The sequence below is a fragment of the Tachyglossus aculeatus genome, chromosome X1 (genome assembly GCF_015852505.1).
Source record: "Tachyglossus aculeatus isolate mTacAcu1 chromosome X1, mTacAcu1.pri, whole genome shotgun sequence".
NCBI lineage: Eukaryota > Metazoa > Chordata > Mammalia > Monotremata > Tachyglossidae > Tachyglossus > Tachyglossus aculeatus.
In genome coordinates this window covers 20625128-20637391 of record NC_052101.1, presented here as the reverse complement: position 1 = coordinate 20637391, position 12264 = coordinate 20625128, and the positions used below count along the sequence as shown (strand labels likewise).

The 12264-nt window shown below is 45.1% G+C and overlaps 1 protein-coding gene across 1 annotated transcript; it reads left to right on the top strand.

Annotated features, from left to right (window-relative positions):
* Positions 1 to 2293: 2293 nt before the first annotated feature.
* LOC119919916 (serine protease inhibitor Kazal-type 12-like) lies at positions 2294 to 10516 on the top strand. Its single transcript, XM_038740715.1, has 4 exons — positions 2294 to 2354; positions 2908 to 2933; positions 6495 to 6619; positions 10471 to 10516. The coding sequence occupies exons 1-4, from the start codon at positions 2294 to 2296 to the stop codon at positions 10514 to 10516; spliced, it is 258 nt and encodes an 85-aa protein (XP_038596643.1).
* The last annotated feature ends 1748 nt before the right edge of the window (positions 10517 to 12264 follow it).

Genomic DNA, 12264 nt, shown 5'->3' with positions numbered 1-12264 from the left:
CTGGGTCTATCATTAATCCACCCTAACCCACACATTCAGAATACCTGGCTCAGCCAGCTATGCTGGATTTTGGTCATTTCTTTCCTCTCCATTTAAAATTGTGAAGCCCTTTTGGGTACTACAGGTGGATGCTAATCTTCATTTCCCCCCCTTCTCTACCATGCTTGAAATAGTTGAATACACCAATAAATCATTAGTCTTGAGAGGCTCCATGTGGTGAAAACAAGATCACAGTGGAGTGACCCAATGGCTCAGTGAACAGCTGTCAGGCCAGAGGGTGTCCGTCTTCCCTCTCTTCATTTGGGGTACCCAGTCTAGACCAGTCCTGGGGTAGCCCAAGAACTAGGTTCGGCTTAGTCCAGCCAGGTTAGGCCCAAATCTGGAATGAAGAGGGGTGTCTGTAAGGAAACTTCAGCTGCGCATCTCCTTAATCGTCATCCATGACATACCGTGGAGACCGCATGAATACCACCCCACCCTATGGGAGGGAGTAACTCGCCATCAAAAGTCTTCTCCTTATCCCAAACTGTAAGGGACTGTAAAGATATCCTGACAGTTGAGTCATTAGAAGACTGTACCTGTCTTTTATTATATTAATATAATATAATATAACATAACATAATATATAACATAACATAACATAATATATGATATGGTATATGATATGAATAATGCTGGTATTTGTTAAGCACTTACCAAGCACTGTTCTAAGCACTGGGGTAGATGCAAGGTATCAGGTTGTCCCACGTGGGGCTCACAGTCTTCATCCCCATTTTACAGATGAGGTAACTGAGGCCCAGAGAAGTGAAGTGACTTGCCCAAGGTCACACAGCTGATAAGAGGCGGAGCCGGGATTAGAACCCATGACCTCCAACTCCCAAGCCCGGGCTCTTGTCACTAAGCCACGCTGCTTCTCTTGATATGATATGATGATATGATAAAATATATTGTATTAATAATTATGGTACTTTCATTCAGTCACTCATTCAATCGTATTTATTGAGCGCTTACTGTGTGCAGAGCACTGTACTAAGCGCTTGGGAAGTACAAGTTGGCAACATATAGAGACGGTCCCTACCCAACAGTGGGCTCACAGTCTAGAAGGGTTCTTATTAAGCCCTTACTATGTGCCAAACACTGTTCTAAGTTCTGGGGTAGATACAAGTTCATCTGGTTGGACACAGTCCCTATCCCATACTCTTATCCCCATTTTACAGATGAGGTAACTGAGGCACAAAGAAGTTAAGGGACTTGCCCAAGGCCACACAGCAGACAGGTGGCGGAGCCAAGATTAGAATTCATGTCTTCCAGACTCCCACACCCATTATAATAAATGGGTTTACCGATGAAGTTCTAAAGCCATATTTTGAGATGATTAATTTCCAAAAAATCTTATGAGAACTCAGGTCTCTGCTAGCCTTGTCAGATGACCATGGCCCAGATAGTAGCTTCCAGAGAGAGGCTGGGGAAAGCCACACACACAAACCCTTGAATATTCTTGAGGTGACTACAAAGGATGCCGCTAATGGAGGACATGTTGGGGCGCTAATCAAATCTGGATGGACTTGAGTGAAGGACCTATTCCCTCCAAATATCTACTCTTATTCAAAGAGCAAGAAGCAACCACCGCTAGAGCTGGATTTAAGGGTGGATGAAGAGGCTGGTTCCTGGAACCAATGGTTTGGGAAAATCCGTTGAAGGACCTGTGAATGGAAGAGGTCTCCAACTTAAGCGAGGGAAGATGAGGGAGTGGAATTAATTCCACTCCTTACCTTAATAGCTCCCTTCCACTCCCCCAGAGGAAGCAGCTCCAATGCAAATCGAGCAATGGGGCAGTATACCCAAATGATCATCCTGAGGCCACAGCCTTGACCCCAATACTGTCCAAAGTTCAAGAAGCCTAGGCACAGTTTAGCTGTAGGAGCCAAACTAGAAGAAAAAGCCGCAGTCATCTGCTGCCAAATTCAGTCCCGTGGAAAGACTCCGAGTAATGATAACACTATAGGAATGCTCCTTTCTTTTATTTCCTTAGCCATCAGTTTCCCAGGGAACGACTTTCATGACCGGAGGCAGCTCTAGAGTAAGCTGCTTTTGGCTCCTGGTCATCTTGAAGGATATAAGAAGTTGATTTCATAATCAGGGTGGAGGAATTGGCCCCACGCCCAGCGTACACATACACATATGTACATAGAATCACTTATAAATACTGCATGGAAACTCAGCATCTGGGTTTGAGGGCAACTCCTGAGCAGTCCATTAACAGATTCCAAACAGGAGAACTACCCTCTGCAGGATGAAGAAAATAGAGCTTCCTGCGCTTCTATGCACTCTGGCGCTTTGCTCCCTCTTCGCTGGTGAGTAACTTTGACACGCTGGGCTCGTGTCCCATCTCCCACGACTTCCTCTTGAAAATCCTGGGCCACTTCTAGATCAGGGAAATATCCGTGACCCAGGATGAACAAGAATGCCCCACTAATAAGAAAGACAGTTTTATATCGAAACAGGGCTGTTGTTTCTGAGCTGACCTACTTAGAGGTGGAGGCACGAAGCATGAAGCTAATTCTCAGCTCCAATATTTGGCTGTTTCTAGCAGTTTCCAGATCATCTCTATGATCAAAAAGGCTGAAAATGCCCGGAACTGAAATGCCTCCCATTATTCTGACAATTAAATGAAAGCCATTCTTTTTGCTCTGGAAACGCCTGGCATAGGTGGAACAACGAACCCAAATTAAACTGAATGAAAGGAAACTAATTGCGGCCTTTCTCACACATTTATTCCAGGAGCCAGTTCAGAAATCTTCAGTCAGCAACATTCTCATAGTTAATTAGAATAAAAGAAATCATCTAGCAGGCTCCTCTGAGGCCTGCGTCTGCACCCTGAATTCTTTTTTTTTTCTTTGATGACAGATACTGTAAGCCAAGGGGGTTATCAGGTAAGAAAATTTCCCTCAGTTATTGGTTTCTGTATAAGGTTAAGAGTTGGTCATTACAATTTCTTTGTGACTGAGGGTCACTTGTCATTGAAATGTTCAAAATGGCTTGGAATTGCTTATCCTGAGCGAATGAACTGGGAGCAGACACTCATCTTTATCATGTGATTTCTCTAGGGGGAGTGTGTCTACTGTGGAAGATGAAAAAATTGGGGATCTTCGAAGAAGATGAAAATCTTCCTTTTGGGCTTTTCATGTGTGCATTGCTGGGGGAGAGGGGGGGAATTTATTCTGAATCTCCAGAAATGTGTTTGTGCAATCTTCCCCAAGAAAATAGACTTAGACCCTAGTGCATAATTTGGGAAGTGAGACCAATTCTTTTTGTGGCTTTCTGCAAGAAAAGCTCAAATTAGGAGTGGGGAGAGGCAAAGAGGCAGCTCACCTCCTCAGATTTGGGATCTGGCACTTTCTTTGAATGGTAGGGAGGAGAAGAGGTCAGAAATATCAATTAATCAATCAGTAGTATTCATTGAACTCTGACTGTTTCACACACTGTGCTTGGGGAAAGTACAATAGAATTAATAATAATAATAATTGTGTATTTGTTAAGTGCTTATTGTGTACCAGTGCTTAGAACAGTGCTCAGCACTTAGAACAGTGCTTTGCACATAGTAAGCGCTTAACAAATGTCATCATTATTATTACTAGGCACTGTAATATGCGCTGGGGTGGATGGATGCAAATTGAATTGGATACGGTCCCTGTCCCCAGTCAGGCTCACAGTCTCAATCCCCATTTACAGATGAGGTTACTGAGGCACAGAAAAGGGAAACGACTTGCCCAAGGTCACAGAGGAGAGAAGTAGAAGAGCTGGGATTAGAACCCACGGTCTTCTGACTCACAAGCCCGTTCTCTATCCATTACGCCATGCTGCTTCCCAATAGGTATGAACTTTACCCTCAAGGAGCTTACCACCTAGTGAGAGAGACAGACAGTAAAATAACAGATGGGAAGGAGTAATGAGTATAAAGATATAAGCATAAGTGTCATGGGGGTGATAAATACTTAAGCGCTTCATTGAGCAGTGGGAAGACAAGTGCAACATAATGTTTTTAAAAAATGATCGGCAAAGCAGAGTGACGTACAGAATCGAGAGGGAGAGGCTGGAAACAGGGAGACCTCCGAGGATGCTTGTAAAGCAGCATGGCCTAATGAGAAGAGCACAGGCCTGGGAGCCAGAAGGACCTGGGTTCTAATTCTGACTCTGCCAACTGCTTGCTGTATGACCTTGGACAAGTCACTTAACTTCTCTATGCCTCAGTTTCCTCAACTGTAAATGGGGAGACCTCTTCTCCCTCCTACTTACACTGAGAGCCCCATGCGGGAAAGGGACTATATCTGACCTAATTAAATTGTACCTACCCTAGTGCTTAGAACAGTATTGGATGCCTAGTAAGCATTTAACAAATGAACAAATACCATTTTTTTTTTTTAAAAGTCAAGCCAGGTTATGACAAGGTCCAATGTGGCAGCAGTGTTAATGGAGAGGACGGGGTGGGTTCTGGGAACGTTGTGGAGGAAGGACCAGTAGCATTTGGTGACAGATTGAATATGGGGATTGAAAGAGAGAGATGAGTGAAGGATAATGCCAAGGCCGAGGGCTTGAGAGAAAGTGGGGATGATGGTCTCTTCAACAGCAACGGGAAAGTTAGCAGGAGGTTCTTTCTCGCAGATTTTTGGTCCCTAAAGGCTCAGACAGGGATACAGGCCTGAGCGATGGGAAGGATGGTGGTATTGTCAACTCTGATGGAAGAGTTAGGTGAAGGAGATTGGGAAGGGAAGATGAATAGTTCAATTTTGAACATATTAAGCTTGCAGTGCCAGCAGCATTTCCAGTTACAGATGTCTTGGAGGCAGGAGGAAATACAAGATTGCAGGCCAGGAAAATGAGTAACATTAGAAATCAAGAAATCAATGAGAAGGCTGCAGCTATTTGTACTTTGTTCGTTTAACTATTAAAGTCCCACCCCAGTGCCAATCCTGCTGGAATCTTCATGTAGTTCTGGATGAACCAGGCATATAGTGTTTAGCTCATTTTTCTGAGTGGTTGAAAAAATTGGAGTCTGGCAAGAAAAAGCTGTAAGAAGGGACACAATAATTTCCATTCCTTCGGTTTCTGAAAATGATTTTCTGCTGAAATTTTACCCTGAATTATTCTTCACTCTAAGTAGTTACCGCAGGATATATGAGGGTAGGTCTTCTCCGTTGGTTTAAACCAGTTTTTGCAAGGAGAGTAAATGAAGGTCACACATTTTTCAAAAAGGCATATTGTAGAGTAAGGGATGGCGATGACAAACTTGTCTCGTCCCAGAACCTTTAGGACGAAGACTTTGAGGGAAAGAATCGATGCAGTGCTCTGCACACAGTTAAGTGCTCAATAGATACCACTGATTGATTGATTGTAGGGCTGAAAGTTTGTGCTTTTCAGATGCTCTTGTCATGTTCCTGTTGGGGACTGGAGTGAAACAAGCAAAGAGGCACGTTGCCCATTTCTCCTGGAAGGAGCTCTGTCATTGTGTTTGGAAATCTGACGAGATTTTCATAAATCAATTTCCCCATCACTTCAGTTTGAGAGGAAATGATACTTTAAAAAATTATTCACTCATTGAGGAAGATAAGATCAGGGTTATAAATCATTGAATCAGAAAAGTGAACATAATTCAAGTAATTATGTTCTGAACTTGGTAATGAACTGTCAGAGCCCTGTCATTGAGAAAAGAGTTTGTGATCCAGAGTTGGCCAGTGGCTGAATCATGGCCTCAATAAATATGATTGATTGACTGATTGGCTGATTTATTGATAGCCTCAGGGTCTGGGCTGCTGGAAATGATGCTCATCTAGACTGTAAGCTTGTTATGGGCAGGAAACATGTCTGCTAATTCTGCTGTATTATACTCTCCCAAACACTTAGTACAGTTCTCTGCATGTAGTAAGCACTCAGTAAATACAGCTGACTGATTAATTGGTCGGTAGGATATGATAAAGATGCAATTTATGGCTCTGGCCTTGTATTGCTTTTTTTCCCCGGCTGCCACCCTGGGAGAAGCCAGAACATGGGGAAACATGTCGCAAAGACTTTCATCCATCAATCAATCAATTATTGAGCCCTTATTGTGTGCGGACCACTGTACTAAACATTTGGGAGAGTAAAATACAACAGGGTTGGTAGGCCCATTCCTGGGCAATATTTAGAAATATCTTAGCAATGCTAATTGCAGCTAATTATGTTCAAATTTAAGGATTCTCTAAGTACACTGTTAAGCTGGTAACTTGCCAACACAGCTGTAGTACAATCCATCGTTTATATTTTGGGACCTTCCAAAGAAGATTCGTACTTTATCATATACATAATGATTACTTCTGCTAGTCTCTGCTTTATTTTATCATCATTCTCCAAGAGGCACGGCTATTTTTCAATTAATAATCTCCTAATATTCCCATAGGATTTACTTGGGCCTGGCTACCATGTTTAACAAGGTTGGAAATACTGTCTTGCCATTACAGGCTTATTGCAGCAGCTATATAAGACACCCAGAAGAGATGATTCATTGCCCCAGGATTTACAGGCCAGTTTGCGGCACAGATGGCATAACCTATAGCAACCGATGTGAATTCTGTAAGGTGGCATGGTGAGCAGAGGAGTGTGGGTTGTGGGAGGAGAGGAGGGGTGTTGGGGAGGGAGAGGCACTGAGCAGGGTTTGGAGAAGACTTGCAAATAATAATTTCTACACAGTTATTGAAATTGAAGGAAGCGATTTGTCAGGCCCTCTCATGTGTATCTGCTCCCCAAAGAAACAGTGCCACATAAACTGAAAAACCAAGTGGTGTGGTGAAGGGGCGAGGCACCCGTCTAGAAGCTGGAGGACCCAGGTTCGAGTCTAAGTCATGCCGTTTGCCTGCCATGTGACCGTGGGCGAGTCACTTAACTTCTCTGTACCTCAGTCTCTCCATCTGTAAAATAGGGATAATAATACCTGCCTTGTGTCCCTGTCTTACAGGGGTGTCGTGAGGGTTGAAATGAACTAATTAATGTGAGAGCGCTTTGGTACTAAAAGTACTATAGCAAACCAAGGTATCAGTGTTAGAGAAGCAGCGTGGCTCAGTGGAAAAGAGCACGGGCTTTGGAGTCGGAGGTCATGGGTTCAAATCCCAGCTCTGCCAATTGTCAGCTGTATGACTTTGGGCAAGTCACTTAACTTCTCTGGGCCTCAGTTCCCTCATCTGTAAAAATGGGGATGAAGACTGTGAGCCCCCCGTGGGACAACCTGATCACCTTGTAACCTCCCCAGCGCTTAGAACAGTGCTTTGCACATAGTAAGCCCTTAATAAATGCCTTATATAAAAAAAAGAAGCAGTATGGCCTAGTGGATATAGCACAGGACTGGGATTCAGAAGGTCATGGGTTCTAATTCCAGCGCTGCCACTTGCCTGCTTCGTGACCTTGGGCAAGTCACTTCACCTCTCTGCCTCAGTTACCTCATCTGTAAAATGAGGATTTAGATGGTGAGCCCCACATGGGACAGGGACTGTGTCCAACTTTATTGGTTTGTATCCACCCCAGTGTTTAGCACAGTGCCTGGCACATAGTAAACACTTAACAAACACCACCATTATTATTATTCTTTGTCTCTGACATTGACCACTAACTGAGGAAAATAATGTAGCTGCTGATTAACTGTATCTCTCCTGGTTTAGTCCAGCTACAATGTCCTTTCTGCCAACGCAGTAAAGGGCATAGGGCAAGGTCACTTATAGTGGCATTCCTAGGTTACTATGTAACTGCCTGGAGAGTCCAAGTTCTGACAGGGCTTCTGGTGAGCCCCTGGTCAGAGGGTGAGGGGGAGCACTGCAGGGAGAGCACTGCAGGGCTCCCAATCAATCAATCAATCGTATTTATTGGGCACTTACTGTGTGCACTGTACTAATCAATCAATCAATCAATCGATCGTATTTATTGAGCGCTTACTATATGCAGAGCACTGTACTAAGCGCTTGGGAAGTACAAATTGGCAACACATAGAGACAGTCCCTACCCAACAGTGGGCTCACAGTCTAAAAGGGGGAGACAGAGAACAGAACCAAACATACCAACAAAATAAAACAAATAGGATAGAAATGTACAAGTAAGATAAATAAATAAATAAATAAATAGAGTAATAAATATGTACAACCATATATACATATATACAGGTGCTGTGGGGAAGGGAAGGAGGTAAGATGGGGGGATGGAGAGGGGGACGAGGGGGAGAGGAAGGAAGGGGCTCAGTCTGGGAAGGCCTCCTGGAGGAGGTGAGCTCTCAGCAGGGCCTTGAAGGGAGGAAGAGAGCTAGCTTGGCGGAGGGGCAGAGGGAGGCCATTCCAGGCCCGGGGGATGACGTGGGCCGGGGGTCGATGGCGGGACAGGCGAGAGCGAGGTACGGTGAGGAGATCAGCGGTGGAGGAGCGGAGGGTGCGGACTGGGCTGGAGAAGGAGAGAAGGGAGGTGAGGGAGGAGGGGGCGAGGTGATGGACAGCCTGGAAGCCCAGGGTGAGGAGTTTCTGCCTGATGCGCAGATTGATTGGTAGCCACTGGAGATTTTTGAGGATGGGAGTAATATGCCCAGAGCGTTTCTGGACAGAGATAATCCAGGCAGCAGCATGAAGTATGGATTGAAGTGGAGCGTTTGGGAAGTACAAGTTGGCAACATATAGAGACGGTCCCTACCCAACAGTGGGCTCACAGTCTAGAAGGCCATCCCTGTCCCTTCAAGACTACCGGAGGGATGCAGGAATCCTCAGCCTGGTGCTGAGAGCCCTAAATAAACTCATATCCCTAACAAAAAGATTTTCTGGACCTGAGTTTCACAATGGAGGAGTGGGAAGTGAAGAGACACATAGTACATTCCCCCTGGAAAGAACTCTGTCCACACTTCATTTGGAAATTTGATGAGCTTTTCGTAAATCAACTTCCCCGTCACTTCAATCAGAGAGGGAGTAATACTTTTAAAAGATTATTCACTCTTGAAGAAGATTAGATCAGGGGTATAAACGGCCTCTTCGCTGCCTTCAACGCTGTGGGCCACCCCTTTCTCCAACCTTGACTCCACCAAAACTGTCCCCAATAGTTTGAGGACCCCTATCCTCCTACTCCCTCACACTTCCCTCCCCTTGGACCCTGCAGATGGGCTCCTCGCGTCTGTTGGGACCCTTCAAGCCAGGCAAGTTGAGTTTTAGAGCTATGATTCCAAAGGTCTCATCCCCTTGTCAACAAGTTTTTTTATGGTATTTGTAAAGTGCTTACTATGTGACAGGCACTGTACTAAGCACCGGGGTAGACACGAGCTAATCAGGCTGGACACAGTCCCTGTCTGACATGGACAGGATCTTAATCCCCATTTTACAGATGAGGTAACTGAGGCCCTGAGAAGTGAAGTGACTTGACCAAGGTCACGCAGCAGACAAATGGTGGAGCCAGGATTGGAACCCAGGTCCACCAGACTCCGAGGCTCGTGTTCTATTCACTTCTCTTCTCTTGACCCACAGGGGGGAACTGATGCTGTGGTAAAACCCCTAGCACTCTAGTATGGCCTATGTGGCTGAAGAGGACTGACACACTCTTCCATCATGATCTTCCTGAGTTCTTATTCCCTAAATAAAGCAGATTTAACCACTTACCAAGGTCTTTGTACGATAAAGGCCATTCGTGAAATTTCTGGGGTGATATACATTTCAAAATCCCCGAGCCCTCTATCAGCGTGGGATCTGTGGTTGTGGAAATATGCCACTGATTATTATATGCCATATAATAATAATAATAATATATTATATGGAGAAGCAGCGTGGCTCAGTGGAAAGAGCCCGGGCTTTGGAGTCAGAGGTCATGGGTTCAAATCCCGGCTCCACCAACTGTCAGCTGTGTGACTTTGGGTAAGTCACTTCACTTTTCCGTGCCTCAGTCACCTCATCTGTAAAATGGGGATTAAGACTGTGAGCCCCCCCGTGGGACAACCTGATCACTTTGTAACCTCCCCAGCGCTTAGAACAGGGCTTTGCACATAGTAAGCGTTTTTTAGGAGGCCTTCCCAGACTGAGCCCCCTCCTCCCCCTCCCCCCTGCCTTACCTCCTTCCCCTCCCCACAGCACCTGTATATATGTTTGTACGTATTTATTACTCTATTTATTTATTGTATTTGTACATAGTTATTCTATTTATTTTATTTGTTAATATGTTTTGTTTTGTTGTCTGTCTCCCCCTTCTAGACTGTGAGCCCGCTGTTGGGTAGGGACCGTCTCTATATGTTGCCAACTTGTACTTCCCAAGCGCTCAGTACAGTGCTCTGCACACAGTAAGCACTCAATAAATACGATTGAACGAATGCCATCCCAAAACCCACCTTGGCCAAGGGTACAGCCTGAATTAGTTTACTGGAGACCTTAAGAGAGGCTGACTTGGGAGAGCCCCACTGATTTTCACCTCTCACTGCTGATCTTTCTCTTGTAGGGCAATGCAAGGAAAGCTCGGCTTCAAATATGTGGGGGAATGCTGAATCTTCAAATACCGGACCAGATTCCTTTCCAGAGACATGGCTCCTATTGCAATCCCCTCACCCCCACTCACACAAAGTACCCCTGATCCTGGTCACAGTTTAGGTTCAATAAAGTAATCCTGGCATCTACCTTTGTGAGTGATTTTATCCCCAAGAAATCTGGGTGTCTCTCAGGTAGATTTTTCTTGGAGAAGCAACGTGGTCTAATGGAAAGAACATGGGCCTGGGATTCAGAGGACCTAGGTTCTAGTCCCATCCCTGTTGTGTGACCTTTGGCAAGTCACTTCACTTCTCTGTGCCTCAGTTCCCTCATCTGCAAATTGGGGATTTGATACCTGTTCTCCCTCCTACTTAGACTGTGAGTCCCATGTGGGGCCTGATTATCTTTGTATTTACCTCGGTGCTTAGTACAGTGCTTGACACGTAGTAAGCACTTAACAGATACCACGATTATTGTTATTACAATTATTAGAAATATCAGATGCTTTCAGCACCAGAACAAGCAGAGTGTCAGACCAGGAACTCACACTAGATGGACACATTTCCTGCAGATTCATCTTGCCATCTCACCCCTCCTTTGCACTGCCCAAGTACAAGAAACATTGCCAAACCTTTGTGAGTGAGATGAAGCACAACTAACCCCGTCAGGCCACCAGGTCGACCTGGATTCCGTCGGCCGGCCAGGTCGGAGCAGCGTGGCTCAGTGGAAAGAGCCCGGGCTTTGGAGTCAGAGGTCATGGGTTCAAATCAGCTGTGTGACTTTGAGCAAGTCACTTAACTTCTCTGTGCCTCCGTTACCTCGTCTGTAAAATGGGGATGAAGACTATGAGCCCCCCGTGGGACAACCTGATCACCTTGTAACCTCCCCAGAGCTTAGAACAGTGCTTTGCACATAGTAAGCACTTAATAAATGCCATTATTATTATTAACTAACACTTAGATGCTCAGCCCGAGCTTCTCAATTCTGCACTGAGAGTAAGCCTTTCAACCTTCCCCCTTCTAGGCTTGTGAGCCGGTTGTTGGGAAGGGGCTGTCTCTGTATGCTGCCGAATTGTACTTTCCAAGCGCTTAGTACAGTGCTCTGCACACAGTAAGCGCTCAATAAATACGATTGAATGAATGAACCTGAATTATCCACCCGACCTCCAGTGGGGTTCAAGTGCCCCAGACCTTCCTGAGTCTCCCTGGGATTCTCAGCTGTGACAGCTGAATTCATCTGGTGTTAGTGAGGGCAGCCTTCTGATAATTCCCATCTCAGGAAATATTATTATTATTATTAATGATAATAATAATTGTGGTATTTGTTAAGTGTTTACTATTCATTCATTCCTTCCTTCAATTGTATTTATTGAGCGCTTACTGTGTGCAGAGCACTGTACTAAGTGCTTGGGAAGTACAAGTCGGCAACATATAGAGACGGTCCCTACCCAACAACGGGCTCACAGTCTAGAAGGGGGAGACAGCCAACAAAACAAAACATGTAGACAGGTGTCAAAATTGTCAGAACAGGTAGAATTAAAGCTATATGCACATCATTCACAAAATAAATAGAACAGTAAATATGTACAAGTAAAATAAATAGAGTAATAAATCTGTACAAATATATACAAATGCCGTGGGGAGGGGAAGGAGGTAGGGCGGGGGGATGGGGAGGAGGAGAGGAAAAAGGGGGCTCAATCTGGGAAGGCCTCCTGGAAGAGGTGAGCTCTCAGTAGGGCTTTGAAGCTATGTGCCAGGCACTGTTGCAA